Below are 23,717 nucleotides of genomic sequence, written 5' to 3'. Positions count from 1 at the left end.
AATATTTTCCTGATATTATCTCTGAACGCCACTGAATATTAGTTTGAAAATAGAACTGCTCTATAGGCAAAAATATCTCTAGTAAAATTTATAATCTGTATTTGAATTATTCAGTCCAGAAACATCCATACCATTAGGCCCTAATCGTAGATTCTTAAAACTGAATAACGTAGGTAACCTACTTTCATAAAAACAAACTTTAAAATTATTTCCATCCTACTACAGAACTACAACGATCCTGGATGACGTAACAACTGTCTATACTCTGTAGAGTGACAATTTCCAAGAAGGCGGAATTAGTTTCGGTATTGACCACACGCCAACGATCATTGTAGGGCTGTTCATTCAAAGTTATTTTACCTGTAACAGAAACTTTATGACAACCACATTAAAAGATCACATGTGTGATCCTTTAATATAGAAACTCCGAGATAAAATAACCGAATGTTTATCTATGCAAGAAACACTAACCTGTATAAAACCACCATTAACGTATTTGTATAGAGCAGTAGTTACTATTCCCCCTTCTTTCATTCCATATGAGAGAGCTAGATTTTGATACTGAAACGGTCGAAAATCAAACCTTAACCAAGCACATATCTGTGATTAAGGCCCCTTATACGGGGTTGGTACTCCATTATCTGCTCTATACACATAATACCTCAATGTGTACAAGTCTGACCAACTTACTACTAACATACCCGGGGGAGTCGTTGCATCGACCCACACAAATGTATCACATACAACTATCTTATGGAAATATTGGATAAATCAGCCTATGGGTCCTTACGGTAAGCTAATAACAAGAACAACATTATATTACACGTCATACGCACCGGAATATCAATTTCAAGATGTAAGGAACTCACTCCAAGGAAAAGATTTGATCAGGCTTTGAAATAAAATTGCCAACTTTGTAGAGTTTGTAGTAAGTACTTTTGTCGAATTGATTTTTATTTATATCTGAGGCAGGTCTATAAATATTGGCAACTCTTTTCCAAAAACATAGTTTTGATCTAAAGTTACTACTGGATATTTTAAACAATCCCATATATTGAAAACCCAAAAACTTAATCTACTTGTCGATTACCAAATGAGCTACCAGATGAAAAATGTCTGAATCTATATCAATTTTGTAAAAATATATTTCGATGATACTATTTTTTACATAATATGTCTTAAATCTAGCGAGGAATCTGCAATAAAATGTTGGAGTTTTGCAATAGATGTAGTCACATTATTGTAACTTTTAGGTTAGAATACAGCTATGTTACAGAAGCTTGCAAATTGTACGGACGGAAAATTATGTAACTTATTTTCATTCCAGTTCATTAATTTCTGTTGTATTGTTCAATATATTTTAAAGGACAGTGGTACTCTTAAAACTACAAGCACCAGAGGATTTTAACTTAACGGTATAAATAAATAAGAGAACTACAATTAAATAAACAAATTGAGTATTCAAATATGAAACTTGAGAATCGACAATACCGGCAATAATATTGCAGATTCCGAAATATAAAAATATAATGACTCTTTCAACACATAAAACAAATAATATTATGCTTCAATGAAAACAATTAAATTAAAACGAAAAAAACAATGTCATAACGTAAAATATGCAATGAAAACTTGGACGTAAGTAAGTGAATGTGTAAGAATAGTTATAATATTAAAAACTTAATATAAACAATATCACACCATATTAAACTGTACCTGGGCCGTGTTAACAAAAGAGACAGTGTATATTTTATTCACATAATAAACAACAGTAAACACATCCATAAAAGACCTACAAAAACTTTGCTGACAAAATACCTTTGAGAAATTCCTAAAGCAACTTTGATACATAATTTAAATTGGCACATAGTCACTGTCGCTTTCACTAAGCAGGGCCTTATAAAATCTACACCACAATAGATTATTTGTTCATTACTTAAATGAGCAAAAAGTGTGTCAAACGCTACAAGATGATAGTTTCGGTACAGTTGCATGGTGCGAGTACATTGAGCTAGCAGCCAGGCGAGTGCTCGGCTGGACCCTGTCCTCAAATCCTCACTGATCTTTACGAGCTTTCTTCTTGCTCTTTTTAGATACTTTGGCATCCGCCCATGTATCTGTAATGTGATATGAATATATTAGATAACATGAAATGACTAACAGCAGTTACATAATAATTTAATAATTATTACACCCTGAACCCTCATCTATTATAATAAAATATACACTTTTTAATTTTTTTAATGTAATAGACATAATATGAAAAGTAAAGGTTTTATTTACATAACATTTACAAATTAAATTAAGCCATGCATCAACACACACTATCAAATAATAAAAAAACAAAAGAGCTTACCTCCGAGCTCATCAAAAACTGGCCCAGCCTGCTCTTGGGCTTCAGTTGAGGCATTAGCTTCTTTATCCTCTTGTTTAGCTGGAGCGGGCACCTGTAAATAATTAAAAATAAAATAAGTTTTGCCTAGAAGAGCCTAAGCGATCATTGGTAAGGCCAGTATACTGGTAACAGTTTAGGAAGACGCTGACATTTTATAATACTTGTCAAACTAAATACAGACAACTGAAAGAGTTTTGGCGGGCATGACACTTTGACACATAGATTAAGGATATCTAAGGTAGATATTAAGGCTTCTTAGCTCGCCAGCGCGTGGCCATTTTATGCTTGTGTGCAATTGCCGTAGTGTGCGTGTAGGGATGGTCGTATATCGATAAAAATATAAAATTAGACTACAGCTATTGACCAATAGTCGACCATAATTTTATGTTATAGATTTTTATCACGTTAATATAGATTTTTACAACATCAAAAAAATGAGGTTATCAATTCGGCTATAAATAAAATATTTAAGTATATAATTACACAAATAGTTAATATGTATGTACGTGGCTTATAGAGTATACATAATAATTATGCATACTCTATAAGCCACGAAGGCTTGTCCGGAGTGTAATCAATAAAATCAACAGTTTTTATAACACAAGAACCAAAATACTTTATTATACTTAATTACTATTAAACAACAATTTTGTAAAATAACAATTATTATGTATTATCGAAGAAATAAAGACGTTAAAGCATTGGATACTGGTGACGGGTCACGGGACACATAATAATATAATGTGTCCACTGTCCCAAATATAGTTGCAAAACTTCTGAAAAATTCCGAATAATTCCGGAATACTTCTGGGAAAGTTTCTTTAAATTTGAATTATTCAAAATGAATTTAATAAAAAAAAAAATATAAATTTTTATTTATGCTGAAAAATCGTATTTTGCATCAATCATCGATCGCCGCCGCGCATAGAGCGTCGCCCGCCGGCCGCTATCACCGCTTCGCACGCGCCGACTGCCACGGCGAAATATTCGACGGAAACATTCGATTGCGGGGTACGAATCTTTCCGCGGGGTGAGGGAAAACTTCTCCGGGGAGCATCTCCCTTCCGCACCGCCGTCGCCCGCTCGTACGGGCGAGCGAGTCGTGCGAGCGGGCGACGGCGGCGCGGAAGGGAGATGCTCCCCGGAGAAGTTTTCCCTCACCCCGCGGAAAGATTCGTACCCCGCATTCGAATGTTTCCGTCGAATATTTCGCCGGAATAATTCAATGGACATATACGTGTTTGTTTGTGGTTTGTGGTGGTTGAGTGAATTATTTGTTCAGTGGCACATTACGTACTTAAGTAAAATATAAATTGTTTATCTATACCTACTTCTAGGTTTAATATTATAAATGCGAAAGTACGTCTTTTTGCCTGTCTGTCTGTTACCTCTTCACGCTCGAACCGCTGAACCGATTTGGCTGAAAATTGACATGGAAATACTTTGAGTTCCGAGAAAGGACATAGGATAGTTTTTATCTCGGAAAAATTTACGGTTCCGGCGCGATGAACGAATTTTGGCGCAACGGAGTTGCGGTCGTCATCTAGTTTTATCATAAATTAGTAATGGCCAATGGGATTGATTAATCTATACTTACCTACTTATTACTTACTTATATCCATACTATCCATACTAATATATCCTATTGTAAGTAAATCAGAATAAAAACCATAAAAAATAAACGAACTTATATGATTAGGTATTATCAAAGAAAAGTAACAAGCCGTTACCAGCCGCTATTTATCGCTAGTAATGATAATAAACCAAAAAAGCCGTTTCTCGCCGCTTGGCTAATAATGTTAGTAACCGGCATCACATATTCTTAGATACACAACTAAAGATAAATAGTTTACAACTTCTAAGCGCAATTTTCCTCGTTATTTTTGACAGTTAAAATATTCCCAAAGTTTCGGAATATTTCGGAATACTTCCGAAGTATTCGACGGGAATAATTCGGAATCTTTCCCGCCAGCATCTATAGTCCCAACAACAGTGTCCGATCCTTCAGTCAATAAAATATGCCATACATCATAATTCATAACAAGCATGTAAGGATCGGGCACCGGTGTTAGGACACATTGTATAATATTACACAGTACACACATATTAAAAATTAGAAATTAAATGAAAATGAAAAATATTAAAACATAAGGTTTTATTGAATATTATGTTCTTAGTCGTAGCTTATGAAGTAAATATAATATTAACTTCCATATAGGTTCTCAATTGTCTTCATTGACCTCTTCTCTAGGAGCTTTTCTTTAACCTAAAAAATATTTTGTTTAGTATCAATATTCAAAAAGTAATTATTCCATTTTTTGCACATTACAAAATTTGGACATGTCAAGATTTAAATGAAAAAATATGAAATTAGCAATTTTTAAATATGGTTTACGAGGAAGGTTGTCTCCCCCCCGTTAAGGAGACAATAGTCTCTAATTCTATTTATATATAATTATTATTTTCAGCGTTACAAGACCGCAATATAACGGAATTATTAAATAACTCGAGTTTGAAGACTTCAGTGAGGATGAAGATTTAATTGAGAGACACGCTTCATAAACGAATTCCTATCTTCAGCAGCAGCTGGGTGTCGGGTTCGTACACGTGGTGGCACTCGCAGTCGAGGGCCGGCTCGGCCACAAGACGCTCCTTTGTGGTAGTCTTATGACTATTTATTAATATCTCGATAGAAATAAATAAATATGTGTATGTTTGGTACCTAATTTGTGACATTACATAAGATTATATTAAAAAATAAAAATATTTGTATTACTTAAACACCTAACCTACTTATGCCATAATGACCTAAAGTCCTTTTCAAAGGACAAAAAATACCTAAACTTCAATATGCTTGATGTTTTGATCAAATAATACCAAAAAACATTTGTTTTAGTGAAATCTCCGAAAACCCCTGGTTTATGTTTTATTTAACTTGCAAAGTCTCGGCCTTTGCGCTATAAACAGTTTAATGCTTTATAAAGGACATTCGGCCATATTGGCAAGTGATTTCAGTTATAGCTCGGGTATCAGGAGGGTATAATACCTCCATGCTTTGACACTTCTTCTACTTTTTAATGTTGGTGTGGTTTTTATTATTTTTTTCCAAATTGTGTTATTTGGGGTTTTGATGTTCATTATTGGTAAAATATTAGCCATTAACAGCCATTCCCAATATTTGATCTATCTCTAGTTTTGCACTACTAGAGATAGGACTAGCTCACATTAGACATAAGAGACATATATTTTATGTCAATTCAATGTTAGCTACGATCGGTTGTATGTCAAACCAGAGATACCTAGATTGAATATTGGGAACGGCCGTTGATATTCGCTATCGTGTACAAGTGCAGGTAAGACGTTGTCAAAACCAAAATTTATGATTCCTGTGACATTTGGTGTGAATAACGGTAAATAGGGCTATTTCTTACGTGAGTTTTAACTAATGCCGGCTCTTGATATAGGCGAACGCGTTGGCCAACGCGTCTGCAGACGCGTTGGCAGTGCGCTTGCAACGGCGTTTGTGAGTAATCCACACATAGGAAGGTCGTTCAGTATGCTTTGGATCGCGCCAATGTGCGGACGGATTCAAAATGGATGTTTAGTCGCTAACAGCTGCAGCTGTTTATTTATTCACAGCTTATAATTACTTTGTAAATGTGGACAAGAAAAAGTTTTTAAAGAGTATTCTGGAAATAAATAAATAAAAGGCGAGAAAACGTAACAAACAAAGAAATAAACTCACTTTTACATAATATTTTATAATATTAAAATAATATAAGTAATTATTTTATTACCTACTTATTATTTATTAAATTATTACATACAAAAATTATTACATATTATAATAATTATCATAATTATAACTCCGGGCAAACTGATCGCGCGGCCTATGTGTGGATGGAGCGCGAAGCTTGCGACAAATGTCCTTTGATCTTTTGCCGACATTTCCGACCCGCGCGGCAAGCTCGCAGATGCGTCGGCCAACGTCTAAATACCTACGGCCAACGCGCGAACGCCCGTTCTACACATTGGGCCAACGCGTCTGCAGACGCGTTGGCCAACGCGTTCGCCTATATCAAGAGCCGGCATAAAACATCGTTATAATAACCTTATTATTATATTCATTGGAATATTATTGCGTCTTTTTCAAATTGAAATGCATCAAGTTTTACATTTTGCCCAGTTTTGTAGCAATTAATGATGGTATTACCGATAGTTGCTTACCCATACGCCATCAAGTTGCTAAAATGAAAACTGTTGACAATCAAATTAAAAAATAAGAAAATGCCTCATTTGACAATTACAGACTTCAACCATAAATAAAAGAGTACAATTCGTGTGTATAGGCTTGTCAATCAAAATCTCCTAGTGTGTGTTGTAGTGTGTGTAATTGCCCCTCTACATGAGTGGCCAGCGCTGGCCGATCGAATGGCGCATGCGATGGCTATGCAATGGTCGCAACGCCTCTACATGATGGCCGTGTTCAGTTGTGATCTAAACGTCGTACAAGATGGACGAGTAAGCATTAAGCGCTTATTCCACTTGTCCTATTTAGGAAGTCCTAGCTAGGATCCTAAATCGGAAAAAAATGTGGCTCCTGAATGACTAAATCAGTGTTGCCAGATGGTTTCAACCTTTTATCTGTAGTGGGAACTGCTAAATCTGTATTAAAGTCAATTTATATTAATGTTATAAAATCTGGAATCCATTCGTAGGTAATTTCTTAAGTCTGCTGGTTCCAAGTAGTTCAGAAAGTTCATAATTCATAATTTTACGTGGAACAAAAATTATTTCAATCATCTTTTTCGCCTTTTATTTATTTTTATTTTCATTGAGCCAACAGCTAATTTTTTTTTTAAATTTAAATTAAGAAGACGTCTGACCAAAATGACAACTGATTTAGTCACTAAATTAGGACAAGTGGAATAAGAAGCGAATTAATTAGTCTGCTATGTAGGATCCTAGCTAGGACTTCTAAATAGGACAAGTGGAATAAGCGCTTTAGCCATTGCGGCAATGCAAAACGTACATTTTTAATAATTTATGACTTCACCAGATGACCCGGTGAACTTCGTATGACCTCCCTCCTAATATGAACGGTTCTTGAATTCTGTGAATAATTATTTCGAGCCTAAAATTAAAATAATGGTTTATGGTAGTGATGATGATGATAATGATGAATGTAATAATAGCATAATATGCATTCCCTTCTTAAAACAACGCAGAAACTCCCTAACTTGTATCTTTCAGTCAGGAGTTATGTATTGTATAAGCTATTATTATCGTAAAGTTTCATTAAAATCCTTTCAGTAGTTTTTGAGTTAAAGAGTAACAAACATCCATACAAACTTTCGCCTTTATCATATTAATATAGCTTCATTCATTATGAGACCACGTACTCGTCATTTTGAATGAAATTCGTAAATTGTAATACGAATTACGACGTCCTCGCTCGACCGCGGTAAGGCACCGACTGTCGTATCGACCACGTTTAGAGGCGTACCGCCATAACTGGGCCATCATCCTTTGATGTGCGGCCGAAAAACCGACACCGCCGCCATTCCACGGCCAGCGCTGGCGCCATCGGCCATCCTACGCCACTACGTCCTCCCCACGCTGGCCCACTACGCTGGCCCATCGTGTAGAGCCGCAATAATGTTTTATATGTTAAAAAAATGTATTATAAAAGCATAATTTCAAAACAATAGCTTGATGCACTCCTTCAGCATAATATAAGTAAACTATAACTGTGTAAAATACGCATACAAAACGCGACGTAATAGTGTGTCACCCCTCGTATTCGGCCCGTATTTTGTATGCAATTTAAACGCGGCGTAAACGCGGCGGAATTTACGCCGGCGTAATTCAGCCTAATGAGTTTAGACCTATAAAGTTAATATACCTAGCGGAATAGAGAAACAAAGGCCTGAGCAAGAGAGATGTCACTATCAGTAACACTGCGTGGTAAAAAGAGATGTGTGATACATGACAGTAGCTCTCTTTTTTTGACGTCCAGTCGGCACGTGCCGCACGGTGACAATTTAATCTCATAGAAATCATGTTCAATCATGCTTGTGTAAGTGTATACGTACACAAATTTTTACACACAGATGAAACCAATTTTGGTTACATTTCACAGCTCGAGATTGTTTCTCTATTCCGCTAGGAAGATATATTAACTTTAATGATATAGATAGTGTAGGTACATTAATTTCTAAAACTGCTTGATCGTGTCAATTTCTAGATAAAGGAAATGCAATTCATCTAAATCAGTGGTTCTTAACCGGTGGACCGCGGACCACTGGCAAAGCCTTCCTAAAATACACAATTATGTGAGAATTCAGAAGTTAGTAAAGAGTATGCAGTCACAAAAATCACATTAAATCTGTAACTTTTAGATTTTTGCCAAAGTTGTGCTTGTTTTCTTTATCAAACAACCCATACTATACAGGTAAACCAACTTGGTCGTCCCCGGAAACACAAACATTTGGTAAAATGGTCCCTCATGAGTCATGACTAAAAGGTTAAGAATTACTGATCACACCACAAACACACTCACACCTTTAGGAACTGTACCAACTTAGAAAACTACATGAATTACTTGGTCTGATCAATAATTTTGAAACAAATTTTCTTAGACTATAATGTTGATATTAAAATTAATAAAATAAAGTCAATGTCGTAAAACTTAATGTTGTTCCAGCCTTAAGGTACAAGTTGGAACCGAGTGACACATCGCAACTGCAGACGACGTGTCGCAGAGACACTACTGGTTTGTACATATTTCTATGAAATACCCTGCACAGCTAGCAACACAAAGCTAACGACACATTCATAGAAATAACACAATAGACGTAACTACCAGTAGTTCGACTACAATGAAACGGACAGGTTTCAATATCTGTCAAATTCGTCAGGTTTCACTAGGATTATGAACGGAATGTGCCTCGCGCTGGCTGATATAATTTATTTTTAAATATTTAAAATAATGATTTCAAAATTGGATTCTGACAATTTTAATCGCATGTGCCAAAACACAAACAACAATACGACCAAAGAGGAACACGTCCACCGAATATGTCATAGTTTTAAATTCGTAGGTAGGTAACAATTTAACAAACCTAGCGACGATTTTCGTCATAATACGTCAAATTTAAAAATTTCAACATCAGTTCTAAGTCGGTATACTCTATAATTCTGTCTACTCTGGAAATAAATAGAAATGACGTGTCGCGACGACACATCGTCAGCGGTTGCTTCGTGACGTCCGCTGCCAACTGGCACCTTAATTTTCCGCAGCACTCGTGCCACGGTAGAACTCATATTCGTAAATAAAGCGATGTTAAAATTTTTCCATTGTGCGACATGAACAACTCCAAAGAAAAAATAATCAAGAAAAAAACAAATGAATGACTGTTTTGGAAACTGAAATGTACCAAATAAATGAATATATAAATTTGAATTTGGAATTATTAACCAAAGAGGAGATATTTGAGATCAAAGTGGCCTGTACAACAAAACTCCAATTTATTATGTAAGGACCTAAATATAATAGTAAACTATTTTTATAAGGCTGGTTCAACATTAAGTTACAATAAGCTAGGAAGAAAAAAATGCCTAAAAGAGTAATACCTCTTTCTTCTTCTGCTTTTCCTTATTTTCCTTCTTCTTGTTGCTCCTGAGATCTTTCACATCAGTCAGTTCAGCGGCAGCTGCCTCTTCTTCCTCCTCATCAACTAGACCAGCCAGCACCTTGTCGCGGCGCTCCGCCTGACAAAAACAAGTATAGAAGATGTAGAAGATAAATAAGTTCATATACATTTTTGTAAGGTCAAGAATAACTATAATCATTGCTAAGCTATTTTTTTTTAAGTATTTAGGTTTCCTGGAAGAAGCTGTAAGCAGTAAAACCAGAGATTTTTACAGCTCCTTCAAGTATATTTAGTGTGCTGCATATAAAGTATTTTCTATTCTTCTGGAACCAGATTTTAACTTCATTTTTAGTAATGCTCAGTAACTACTAAGCATTACTAAAAATGAAGCTAATGCATCCTAATTTTAACACAAGGCTTAAATGTTTTTAATATTTCAAGTATTTACCTCCTTGAGAACTCTCTGTAGCTCCTCAACTTGGGCTTGAAGAGCACGAGTTGCATCTTCATCAACGTCAGGTCCTACTGCACTCACAACCTTGATGGTCTCCACCTCGGCTTCCTGAGGAGCAGGTTTGACTTCGGCTTCCACGTTCTTGTTCTTCTTCTTGTTAGTCTTGGTGGGGCTGTCCTTCTTTTCCTCGGGGCCCTTCACCTTCTTCTTATCACTCTTCTTGGGAACCTCCTCCCAAACACCGTCATCGAAGTCCGCAGGTTTGTCGAGTTCAGTACCAGCCTTCTTCTTTCCTTTCTTCTCGGCCTGCACTTCGGGCTTCTTGGCCGCCTTGGGTTCCACCTTCTCTTTAGGTTTCGGCTTCTCCGCTTCCTTCACCTTTTCCTCTTTCTTCTCCTTGGCTGGGGATTTTTTTGCTTCATTTTTTGACTTACTGTCGTCGCTCGTTACCCGGTTCGGCGAGGATTTCTGAAAGAAATTAATGCTAGGATTACTTACATAACATAAACAATGTCACTTAAACTTTACTTTATCGCTAGTATTACTCGATAGTAATCACAATAATACAATTAAAAAATTAAGCATATGTTTCAGGTTAAAAATAAAATGAGCGCTCAATGGAAACCTTTACTTCGGTACCAACTTTTTCCTTGATTCCTTTCCTCTTCTTATTTGAAGATTTTCTATCGTCTAGGACCAGCGAGAGTTTGTCGAACTGTGGTTGCTCCGCCGTGTGGAATCCGAACATAAATACGAGAGCTGCACATACTAAAACAACGGCTACGGCAGCAGCGGGAAATAAAATTTGTGTCTGGGACACTTGACTTAGCAGCTCCATTTTAGAAAAAACTTTTTCTCAGTATTAACTTTACAGCCGACATAAAAATGTATCGATAAGACGCGATAAAGCCGAATAATTAATTCTCTAGCGATAAAAGCAGACACGGAGACATGATGACGCGGCTGTGACGTGCCAAAAATTGCGATGTTTTTACTTCTTTATTGTCGGCTATGGATACAAGCATTTTACCTCAAAGTAAAAAATAAATAAATAAATAAAATAGATAATCGTTTAAAACCCATAAAATAACATAAAATATAAGTTGAAAAATTATACATTTAAAACTAAAATACTTATTAAAAAATGTTAACGTCTAAGATTAAAATTCTAAAATTATTACTTTTGGTTAGAAAGGTTGATTAGGACTTAGTTAGGTACCTAAATAAATTCATTTTATGTAGATATAACTATAAAAGTCCAGGGCCCGACAAAATTTCAAATGCAGCTATAAAATCTGCTAGTACTTTGCTGGCCGCTCCCCTAACGATCCTCTTCAATAAGATACTAGAGACCGAAAAAACACCTGAGCAATGGTCAGAATCGCACATAATATTGCTCTACAAAAAAGGCGATCCCAGCGATATAAGTAACTATCGACCCATTAGCCTTTTGCCAACACTATACAAACTGTTCTCGTCGATCATAGAAAAAAGGATAACTACATCTCTTGACCCTCACCAGCCTATTGAACAAGCGGGATTTCGACGAGGCTACTCTACAGTGGACCATATTTATTCATTAGAAATCATCTTCGAGAAGTACCAAAAATTTCAAAGACCACTCTATGCCGCCTTCATAGACTACCAAAAAGCGTTCGATACTGTACTGCACCAATCAATATGGGAAGCCCTAGAAACACAAAATGTAGAGACTAAATACATTAGGGTACTAAAATACTTGTATCAAAACAATATTAGTAGAGTCAGACTGGAAACTACAGGACCTCCATTTCCTATCAAAAGAGGTGTGAGACAGGGGGACCCGCTCTCCCCGAGAATATTTATAGCTGTACTAGAATGCATAATAAGAAAAGCTAATTGGAGCAAAACCGGACTGAATATCAACGGAAAATATATCAGCCACCTAAGATTTGCAGACGATCTAGTCCTACTGTCTGAAGACAGCAAAGAGCTGGAACATATGATAACTGAACTACTGACACTAAGTAGACAGTCAGGACTAGATATCAACTTTAATAAAACCAAAGTGATGACTAATGCAGCCAAAAATGAAATTAAGATCGATAATAAAATTGTAGAGTATGTCGACTCATATATATATCTCGGGAAGCAAATTTCCTTGACACAAAACCACAATGAATTAGAAATAGATAGACGAGTAAAAGGCACTTGGAAGAAGTATTGGGGACTCAAGGAAATTTTTAAAAGCAGTATGCCAGTGAAAGTAAATAAAAATGTCATGGATAGCTGTATCTTACCATCGCTCACTTACGCCTGTCAAACATGGAAATTTACAAATCGACTTGCCAGAGGAGCATGGAGCGCAGCATGCTGAACATAAGAAGAGTACAAAGAATACGTCACTCCAAAATACGAGAGATATCACGGGTAACAGATGCACTATCTTATGCAAAGAAATTGAAGTGGCGCTGGGCAGGCCACGTGGCGAGAATGAGCGACGACAGATGGACAATTCGACTAACTTCATGGACAGGACCCAAAGGCATCAGAAAAAGAGGTAGACCTAGAGCAAGGTGGGCAGATGAGATCATAGAAACCGCTGGTAGTTCATGGATGACAAAAGCTACAGATAGAGATTATTGGACATCTCTCGAGGAGGCCTTCACCCTCAAATAAGAGGGGTTCACGTAGAAAAACTTGTAAAATAATTGACAATCAATATAATAAAAAATATTGTACTTGTAGCAAAATCCTTATGTTAATATATTTTAATTTAATTAATGTTTATACTTACCAATCAATTTTGCATGAATGTCAATTGTAATTATTCTGATAAATATATTATTAATCAATGTATAACAATTTCAATATTATCTATTCTGGAACTCTAAATCATGTAAACTGTAGACAAACGTGAAATAAAAGGCTTTTTTATTTTTTATTTTTATTTTTATTTTATTAGATATAACTAACGTACCGGTCTACTTTCACTAAATTTAGTCGACAAAATAATTATAATATATTTTTTTAGGTCATTATAATATATTTTTTTCTTATGAATAAACTGTACCACGGCCCACGGGGGTGAATCTTCGAAGAAAAAAATTAAACCCAATTTTTAACCATAGAAATTATTTTTTTCTGGACGTGAACGTGACGTCTATACCTAAAGTATACCACAGATATCGGAAACAAAACAAAGCATGTCAAAATGTCCAAATCATGAACAAATAATACTAGTAATCTGTGATCATGAATCAGTGGGTGAAACTTTCGAACAAAAAAAAAGTTGGGTTCCAAATTTAAACGTAGCAACTAAATTAAGTTGGATAATCTGTGCAATTTTTAAGCAAGATCGACTGTGATTGGTTGATAAAAAAGACGAAGAAGAAGTTTAAAACTCAAAGTTCGATTTTCAGCATAGACTTATTATATAATGATTTTCAGTTAGTGAAAATTATTTTGTAGCAACTCTTTCAAAAATTGTAAATTAGTGGATTAATTATTGAAAAACAAAAGGTAAGCCATTGTAAAATGTAAATATAACCGTAAATTGATAAATTGAAGCAAAACATAACTATGTCATACCGTGTTCTAATACAAAGTATGTCATAGTGATTATTTGCATATTTGTATAATAATTTACAACATAAACTATAATAATATGAAAAAGATAGATTATTATTTCATGGAAAATATTAGAATTTATCAATATGTATGCAGTTAATTTCGAAAATGTTGAAATGTGTCTATTGATTTATTGTAGTAATTAATTGCACGGGTCATTAACTATAATAATTTATGTATGGAAATGTAGTAAATGAAAAACTTTTCATTAATTTCAGATTTTTAGGTCCCTGTACTAGTTTGCAACATTTTAGTCTGCAGGAAATGGTTGTTAAGGAGATATTTTAAGGAGGAGGAGAAGGAAGATATGGGATTATGAGAGGTGCGGCCACTAAGGAAAAATCCTCTGATCAAGTGAGGTGGTATACAGCTGGCCTGAGCCTACGCGATAGATTTCAGCTGTCGTATGTACAGGGTGTAACAAAACAAAGTGATAATACTTAAGTGTGTATGTAATATGTATAAAGATGCGCATCCACTGGATCGGAATCGGAGCATAAGTAGCGGACGGATTTGTTGCCTAAACCTTGTGGATTAAAATCTGTTTTATTGTTTTGTGTTTATTTAGCTATGTACAATAATTTTTATTGAAATAAAACATTTATTTGAGCTTATTTCTTTTTTTTTTTTTTTTTTAACTTTTGGTATGTTTAGAGTGGAAGGTTTTGCACTTAAAAATTTTAACTTTAGTTTCAATTTAAAAAAATAATAAATGTTATTTTTTTTTCTTCTAAGTCCGACCTCTTCTTACGTAGTACCTATATGACATTCTCTTTGATTGCAATTTTGTAGCGGTTGAGTGAAGACGTCGAGTTAATTCTACTACACAGATTACTAGTATATATTGTTCTACTAGTAATCTGTGGTTAATTCTCCGTGCTTTACCTCCTGTTTCAAAGTTGTGATATTTGTGTGGTATTCGTGGGTGTTGAACAATATGAAGAATAAGTGCTGTGTTCCGCATTGCGAAAGCAAGCGTAATACTGTTATTCTTCATCGTTTTCCAAAGACTGAGATAGGACTCAATAAGTGGTTGCAAAAGTGTTCCAAAAGTGGTGATTTTAAGAAGTTTAGTTCCGAGGAGCTAAATAAAATGTTTGTTTGTCACAAACATTTTGAAAAAAGATTTGTGACTGCTAAATTACGCCTTCGCCAGTCTGCGTATCCTACATTATTTTCTCTTGAAGAAATCAATACGGGAATACCTCTTGCTGAAGAAATTGACAGTGGTAAGAAGGCATTTTACATTTTTACAATATTTATCAATATTGAATGATTCAGAATAGAAGCTACATTAACTTGTGGCTATTACATTTAGTATATAATACCTATGTAATATATTTTAGTCTGAACTGTGTACTGCAAAAATAGAATTTGTCTTATAAATAAAATATTTTTTTTAGAGTTCCTTACCTGAAAGGAAAAAATGGTTATTGAGATTTTAATGTCTGTGCGTCTGTCCATCTGTCTCTATATACAGATTTCAAAAACAGCTACACTTCTGAATTTTTCACAAATTGTGTATTTCTGTTGTCACTATAACAACAAATACTTACTAAAAACAAAATAAAATTAATATTCAGGAGGGAGACTAATACAATTAACATGCTTTTTTGCTTATTACCAGTAATAGCAACAGGCTACTGAACTTATCACTGATTTTTTTACAAAATCACTCTTTATTTTGTTCTTTAAGAATTAAATCAATAATAAATTAAAGTCGAATGTTAAAAATTTAAGGGGCTCCCATCAAAAACACAATTTTTGGCCTTTAATTGTTGCTCTATAATTATTTACAGTTCTGACCCCATAGTGCCCGAGTCTAACTTGCACAGGCCAATTTTCTATTTTATTTTTATAAAGACCCTTAAAAACATTTTGTTAAATGAGATAATAAAAGCTAGAGATAATAATTGATATTATCTTCTGTTTCAGAAAATGTTACCCATTTACTGGATCATAATTATTACACACAGAGTGTAGAGAGACAAAAACATAATGATCATGCCTATTGCAAACAAAGAAGATCACCACTGAGAGAACTTCTAGCACAAGAAAATACAGTTTTATGTAAGTGCTTGGTACATATTAACAATTTGTTTTTAAATTTACTTCAAAAAAGTAATTCTTTTTTGTTTTACTTGGTTTTGTTTAACTTAGGGAATAATGCAAGTTTCATCAAAATCAGTTTAGTAGATATTGAGATAGAGATTTCAATTCTTAATTACATACTACTTGTAGTCACTCTCATGTTTTTAAATACTAAATTAGTAAAAAACATAGACAGGTAAAGTATTATCAATGATTATATTATTGATATTAAATAAATATTATTTATTGAAAGTTTGTGAATATTTGGTGAGGGTGGCTTAAGAGGTTGGGTGCCATCAAAATTTTCAAAATGGAACCTAGGTAATTCCTATTTTAAGCTGAAAAATAACTCAAACATGTTAAATATTTTTGTATGAGAAAATTATTTTGGTATTACGTATGTATGAGAATTTCGATGGCACCCGGCCTCAAGTAATAGATGCTATAGTCTGTCAAGAAAGTGAAAAAATTAAAAAGTGGCAACATCGTAGTGTCATCCCTTTTTTCTTAGATTGATTTGATAGGGGTGATACTACAATGTTTCCACTTTTTAATTTCTTCACTTTCTTGACAGACTCTACACTTTTTTGAAAAGCTATTGCACTGTTTTCATAAAATTTTGTATGGTAGAAAATTACTTACGCTCAGAAGTTTGAATAATATGAAATTGGCCCCACATTAAGTGAAAGAATTTTTTAAATTGGTCCAGTAGTTTCTGAGCCTATTCATTACAACTAAACAAACAAACAAAGTTTACCTGTTTATAATATTAGTGTAGATATACATTTTTTTCTTGAAGTCACCAATTTTGTATCTTTTAAAGTATGTACTTTATATATTTTCAGACATCAATGAACCATCTACATCTTCAAAACCAGTCACAGAAGGTGCAGATGATGAGTTCAAACACAATAATATGTTGACAGGTAAATTATATCAATGATTATATTGACATTCAATAAATAAATATTTATTTATTTACTGAACATGAGTATGAATAAATTATTTATTTATTTTCAGAAACAACAGTCCCACACAGTACAACTTTAAAGGTTTCCAGGAAACCTTACATAAACAAAAAGAAATTAAATCCTGTGTCTTTAAAATTACTAGCAGAATATAAAAAAGCCAAGAGGAAGTTAAATTTTTTGACCTATGCTAAAAAAGCTATGAAAGTATCAAAAATGGGATTGTTTGAAAAATTAACAGCTGGTGTTCATCCGTTAACAAAAAAGATAATTTGGATGCAGATTAGCCAAGCTACAAAGGAAACAAAAGGAAGAAGATTTTCTGATGACGAAAAATTAATAGCTCTAGCCATTATGAAGCAAGGTCCCAAGACATATAAATTTTTAAGAAGAATTTTTATTCTACCTTCAGTGAGGACTATAAATAAAATGATACAAAAAATAAAATAAATAAAATAAAAAATGTTTTATTTCTGAGTAGATTTTAAGAAAATACTTTCAGAATGTTAATACAAAGATTAAAAGTTGACTCCGGCATCAACACTGCTATATTTGATGCTATAAAATCTGAAGTAAGTATTTATATTAATATTGTGATGTTTTGTTAAAAAAAGGGAACAGAGTGATCATTATTACCATATGTAACCTTGTTATTTTTAGGTGCAAAACTGGCCAGCATCAAAAAAATACTGTAATTTAATTTTTGATGAAGTGGCCTTAGAGCCTGGTCTTTCTTATGACAAACACAAGGATAAAATAAGTGGCTTTGTGGAATTGAACACCATAACAAACAATTATGCAGACCATGCTTAAGCATTTATGGTGCGAGGTGCTTTACACAAGTGGCAACCTATAGGATTTTATTTTTGTGAAGGTGCTACTTCCTCTAATATTTAAAAAATATATTAAAAGAGGTAGTTAATGCAGTTACAAACACTGGTTTACTTCCTGTGGCAATAGTATGTGATCAGGGGACAGCATTTCAATCTGCTATCAATAAATTAAAAGAAGAAACCAGAAGAAGTCAAATATTGTTGAATGAGGCTATAGGTAAGTTAAAAAACATAAATTATATTATTAAAAGTACATAACCTAAACACTTTATTGTACAACTTAATGTATGTTTAATGTTATTTTTTATATTTTTTCAGATAACAGTAAAAATAGGCAAGCAAAATATGTTTGTAATCTATGATCCCCCACACCTTATTAAAGGAATTAGAAATAATTTTTTAACGAAAAATATAAAATATGGGGGCAACATTTCAAAGTGGAGTGACATCATTGATGTATATAATACAGACTGCAAGCATGCTAACATGCGCATGCTTCACAAATTGAATGATGAACATGTCATTCCTGAAAAAATAAAGAAAATGAAAGTAAGTAAAATATAGACATACATACATATTTTAAAATCTACTTTTTTTACTCTTATAATATCTATACTTACCACATTATTTTTGTCTCAAAACAATCATACTATAATTAATAAAGCATACATTATTGTATATTATTATGAGATAATATATTTTAGTAAGAGAGGGGTTGCAATACTTTTAACCTCACTATCTCTATATTGTTATAATAAAGTATATGATATATTTAAGTCTATAAGATGATTTTATATAACTATTATGACACCAACATTATTATAAGTAAAATACTTTATTTTATTATTATAATATTCCTATTATGTTAACTGTGTTACTTTCAATTCTGTATACTTTGTTAGTGTAATAATCAAAATAATATTTTCTAGGTATGGAATTGTACTCGTGTATTAAGCAAGAATGTTGCAAGTGCTTTGGCATACACAGCAAATTTTTGTAAGTATTTGTTGGAAAATCAAACTTATCAAATTGTTTAACTGAATCTTAATATTTTTTATAAAATCATATAATAAAGGTACATATAATAGTCTGTAGAATAGAATGACATAATATAAAATACTTATTATTGCTGAAAAAGATTCTTTGCTATGGATAAATATTCTCATTGATAAATAAAAATTAGTATCAGTTGATAGCTTATAAAATAGTTTTTATTTTATAAAGATGTATATTTTAAAATAATCTCTTTTTTTTCACAGCTCACTATGCTGATGGAAATCCAGTAAGTGACACATTGAAACATACATCCGAAACAGTATCATTCTTTGACCTCTTCGACTCGTGTAATGGTGCAAATATTTCTAGCAAAAACAACAGCAAACCTTTACGGCAGGCAGTTACTAAAAAATCTGAACATGTGACTTTCTGGAAGTCGGCAATAGAAAAGTTAGAGAAAATGAAATTTATAAATAATAAAAGCTGAGAAGTAATGGTGCCTTCTCAAAAAAACTTTATATTAACCCTAAAAAGTTTAATGAGTATTTCACAATTTTTCGAAAAAAAAGGTTTTAAAATAATGCGTCCTAAATATTTTAATTCTGACCCTATCGAAAAATTTTTTGGCCAAGTTCGAGCATATTCGTATAGAAATAATGACCCCAACTGTCAATCGTTTAAGAACATATTCCGTTCATTATTAATCACACGATTTATCAATTTCCATTCTCAAAGTTTTAACTGTGAAGATACCAAATAATAAAATTAAAAAATTTATTTACCAGTAATAATTCCGAAGACAAAGTTAATGAATCTACATTAACTTTGTCTTCAGAAATACCAATCACAGAGAAGTCTCCTGAAGGAATTGAAAATATTGTTGATATGCGGCTAGGAAAGAAAGAATAAGTGTACACTGTACACTCTCGTGCATACACTGTGGGATGGGTTATAAGGAAATGCATAAAGAAATTTCAGTGTGTTGAGCAATGAGTTTCTAAAATACTTAGTAACATAGAATACCATTGGTGTTGAGTGTAAAAAATCTTTAACTCAAAGTAATGAGTCTACAATTCATCAATGGATTTCACATAGAGAATTTAAAGATTTTAAGAACAAACGTAAATTAACCTATCCCACAGAAAATGCACTAAGGTATTTTTCAAATATTGTAAAGGAACCAAATGAATATTTGGAATCACACCCAAGCAAAGAAAATATTTCTAAAGAAATAATAAAGGGTTTGGCCAAATATTCATTTGATTTCTTCAATTGCCTAAGACATAAAAAGGCTTTTCAACAATATTTTGTAATTATCACAGTGACATTATGTGTGATTAACGGCCGTTCCCAATATTTGATCTATCTCTGGTTTTGCCCTACTAGAGATAGGAATAGCTCACATTAGACATTAGAGACATATATTTTATGTCAATTATGAGCTATTCCTATCTCTAGTAGGGCAAAACCAGAGATAGATCAAATATTGGGAACGGCCGTAATTGGTGCAATACAATAAATAAAATTTTAAAAGGCACGGATGTTAGTCGATTGAGAATTGGTGGTCTGCCAAATATGCAAAGCAAAGCTCTGTCAAAATTTAAAAAGAAATTAAGAAATAAAAAGATTAACAAATGAGTTTATTGGTTTAATTTCTCTCCTTTATTACATAATATATATTACTAGCGACTATATTATTAACTGTAGATATTATTAGCTGTAGCATAAGGGTAAACCACACTTTTTCTTATAGTTAAACAGTGAATACAGGCAAGTTTAAGTGGTGGACAGAGAAAGCGACTTTGTTTTATACTATTTAGTGATTATGCATAATAATATTTTTGTGATATCGAGTTTCTAGCCCTCAAGTTACGTTAGTAATATTCATATTTTGTTTCAGGTTTATCTCTTCAAAAAATTATGTTATTGCTTAATCTATTTGCTGAAGAATAACAAAATTTTTTGAATCATAATTCTTCACAAAAAATTCTAAAATAATACTATATCCGGATTCCAGGCATAAAATCATTTTTAAATTTCCCGCTCTTTTTGAAAGGACTTAAAATTTAAATTTCCCGCTCTTGTGAGAAGGACTTTATATAAAAAAGAAGAAGGAGTATTAAAAAATAAACAATGTCAAATTGTAAAATACCGTTCTTGTATTGGCTATTCTAAGATTCCTGTCTGATACGTAGTATCCCCTTAATTTGCCCTTATTAGTCTGAGAACTGTACCCTATAAAATCTGTGGCTGTAAGTTTTTGAAACCTTTAATTATAACTGCAATAAAAAAGGAGAAACGTCATAGGGATGTCGAAAATGAAAGAAAATATCGATATTTGAAAAAATATCAATATCAGTCTCGATAGTCGATATATCGCCAAAAAAAATATCGATATATTGGTCAATTTTTCGACCAATTTGTTTTTTTTTAAATTAATTTGTTGTCCGTCAAAAAAGTGAAGAAATTTAAAAGTGGCAAGATCGTAGTGTCATTCCTTTTCTCTAAAAAGGCCCATTCACGGCAGGACTGCACGGCAGTCCTGCAGTGAATGGGCCTCACTGGTTGGTTCACACTCAGTGTTGCCGGCCGGAAACACCGAGTGTGAACCAATCAGTCAGAAAAAATATCAATATCAGTCTCGATAATCGATATATCACGAAAAAAATATCGATATATTGGTCAAATTTTTCGACCAATTTGTTTTTTTTAATTAATTTATTGTCCGTCAAAAAAGTGAAGAAATTTAAAAGTGGCAAGATCGTAGTGTCATCCCTTTTCTCTAAAAAGGCCTGATTGGTTCACACTCGGTGTTGCCGGCCGGAAACACTGAGTGTGAACCAATCAGTGAGGCCCATTCCTGCAGGACTGCCGTGCAGTCCTGCCGTGAATGGGCCTTTTAAGATTGATATACTTAAGATTCTTGGATATACTTTACTGAACTGACACATGTCATGTGACATTTGACATTAAAGTCAATGACACATGTGAGTAATGTGACACAAGTGTCATTGACTTAAGACAGAATTGCCAACTTAACTACCAAGTTAAAAAGCAGAAAATATCGTTTTTGGTACAATTTATACAAAATATATCGCCCAAAAATATCGATATATCAAATTAAAAATAAAAGGCTTGTCGAATAAATATCGATATATCGATATTTATTCGACAAGCCTAAAACGTCATTCCCACAGACTACTTAGGGATACTACGTATGTCATTCCCTATTTTTAATTTTGAGGTTATTTTTATGTAAACAACGTGAAACAAAATTAAAATGGGATTAAAATCTAAAAAGAAGAATAAAAAGCGGCAGACCGATGAAAGTACATCGGAAAATAACACCTCGGATATCGGACACGAGCAGGCAGAAGAGTACGTAGAAGAAAATGACGATGTACAGTACGAAAATACAAGTGCACAAAAGAGAAAAGGATCTGATAGTGACGATGAAGACGACGCAAGTCATAAGAAAATTAAGAAAAAGAAAAAGAAGACGCCAGTGGATTCTACAGAGAAAAAAGGCAAAAAATCCATTAGACAGATGAAAAAAGAGAAGCATGCTCAGAGACAAGCTGAAGCAGAAGCAGCGGCTAAGGACCAACTAAAAGCACAGTGTGTTACATATTTATCACAGTGGAAACACGATAGACAAAACTGGAAGTTCATGAAAGCAAAGCAAGTGTGGCTGTACAAAAACAAATTCTCAGTTAATCTCGTTCCGGAAAGCTCATGGCAAACATTTTTAGAATACTTTGAATCCGCTAAAGGCAATATACGCAATATGCTGATAGAGGATGCAAATAAAATAATTAAACAGATGGATGAATGGACAGAAGCACAAGAAAAAGCTGGGGGCGAAGAAAACGAAGAAGATTCAAGCTTAAAAAAACCCGATGATGCAGTTTATAATAGAGCCAGGAGCCTTATACAGTGTCTGGGAGAATAAAACATATTTAATTTTAAACTATTATTTTATTAACTACTCCTCATAGCAGTGGTAATGTGCATTTTTAACAATAGTAATATTTGACACTTTAGGCTTTGACTTTCACTTCAGATTCTTCAGATGCAAACTGGTCAATCCACTTCCTGAGTTTGTCAGCATCCTGGAGGCCCACCAGTCGCTGTTGGACTTTGCCATTTTTTATGGCTACGAGAACTGGCACAGAATTGACTTCGTAATCCAAAGCCAAGTCAGTTTGCTCGTCAATGTCAACTTTAGCTAACACAACTTTGCCCTTATTTTCGGAAATTATAGCCTCAAGACGGGGGGTTAACAATCTGCATGGATTGCACCATCTGCAAAAAAATTGCAATTTCATTGAAATAATTATAACATTCCTAGTGTATTTGTTTCTATTCTGATTCTGATGAGAGTAGTTAATTTTAATATAATATGTAATAGGATACTTACGTTGCGAAAAAGTCGACAACTACTGGAACTTTGCTATTGATAACTTTATCTTTAAAATCTTCTGTGCTTTGAATTTTAACAATATCATTTCGCACACACGATACCGATAAGTTTCTAGATGTCAATTTCAGACCTTGCGAGTAACGGAGCAGGGGGGATAAATTCTTAAGAAGCATTTTCATATCTTGGATATTAATTTAATGTTAATTCTTGTAAGTCGCAACTAAGAAAATGGGAAATGGGAATGCAAAAATTTCCCGTAAATCGACTAAATTGTCAAATGTCAATAAATGAGT

At 33.6% G+C, this 23,717-nt stretch overlaps 4 protein-coding genes across 5 annotated transcripts; 2 read left to right on the top strand and 2 right to left on the bottom strand.

Annotated features, from left to right (window-relative positions):
- Positions 1 to 11,495, bottom strand: LOC121739265 (ABC transporter F family member 4-like). 2 transcript variants are annotated; one of them, XM_042131630.1, is made up of 5 exons: positions 11,136 to 11,495; positions 10,499 to 10,972; positions 10,031 to 10,168; positions 2,357 to 2,447; positions 1 to 2,117 (listed from the first exon to the last, which is right to left on the bottom strand). In XM_042131630.1, the coding sequence occupies exons 1-5, from the start codon at positions 11,340 to 11,342 to the stop codon at positions 2,056 to 2,058; spliced, it is 972 nt and encodes a 323-aa protein (XP_041987564.1). In that variant the 5' UTR covers positions 11,343 to 11,495; the 3' UTR covers positions 1 to 2,055. The 2 variants fall into 2 exon arrangements, with proteins under 2 accessions (XP_041987564.1, XP_041987565.1); XM_042131631.1 differs by having other exon boundaries at positions 11,148 to 11,494.
- Positions 11,496 to 14,890: 3,395 nt separating this feature from the next.
- LOC121739264 lies at positions 14,891 to 18,409 on the top strand. The gene is made up of 8 exons (XM_042131628.1): positions 14,891 to 14,925; positions 14,979 to 15,342; positions 16,049 to 16,183; positions 17,050 to 17,130; positions 17,225 to 17,612; positions 17,690 to 17,744; positions 17,833 to 18,222; positions 18,324 to 18,409. Exons 2-7 carry the CDS (start codon positions 15,051 to 15,053, stop codon positions 17,983 to 17,985), a joined length of 1,104 nt encoding a protein of 367 aa, XP_041987562.1. The 5' UTR covers positions 14,891 to 14,925; positions 14,979 to 15,050; the 3' UTR covers positions 17,986 to 18,222; positions 18,324 to 18,409.
- A 3,823-nt stretch (positions 18,410 to 22,232) lies between these two features.
- On the top strand, positions 22,233 to 22,971 carry LOC121739266 (uncharacterized protein C7orf50 homolog). Its single transcript, XM_042131632.1, has one exon. It carries the CDS (start codon positions 22,282 to 22,284, stop codon positions 22,951 to 22,953), a length of 672 nt encoding a protein of 223 aa, XP_041987566.1. The 5' UTR covers positions 22,233 to 22,281; the 3' UTR covers positions 22,954 to 22,971.
- LOC121739267 (thioredoxin, mitochondrial-like) lies at positions 22,960 to 23,683 on the bottom strand. The gene is made up of 2 exons (XM_042131633.1): positions 23,422 to 23,683; positions 22,960 to 23,306 (listed from the first exon to the last, which is right to left on the bottom strand). Exons 1-2 carry the CDS (start codon positions 23,601 to 23,603, stop codon positions 23,042 to 23,044), a joined length of 447 nt encoding a protein of 148 aa, XP_041987567.1. The 5' UTR covers positions 23,604 to 23,683; the 3' UTR covers positions 22,960 to 23,041.
- Between the last annotated feature and the right edge of the window lie 34 nt (positions 23,684 to 23,717).

Source organism: Aricia agestis, chromosome Z (genome assembly GCF_905147365.1).
Source record: "Aricia agestis chromosome Z, ilAriAges1.1, whole genome shotgun sequence".
Taxonomy (NCBI): domain Eukaryota; kingdom Metazoa; phylum Arthropoda; class Insecta; order Lepidoptera; family Lycaenidae; genus Aricia; species Aricia agestis.
This window is presented reverse-complemented; position numbering and strand designations above follow the sequence as displayed.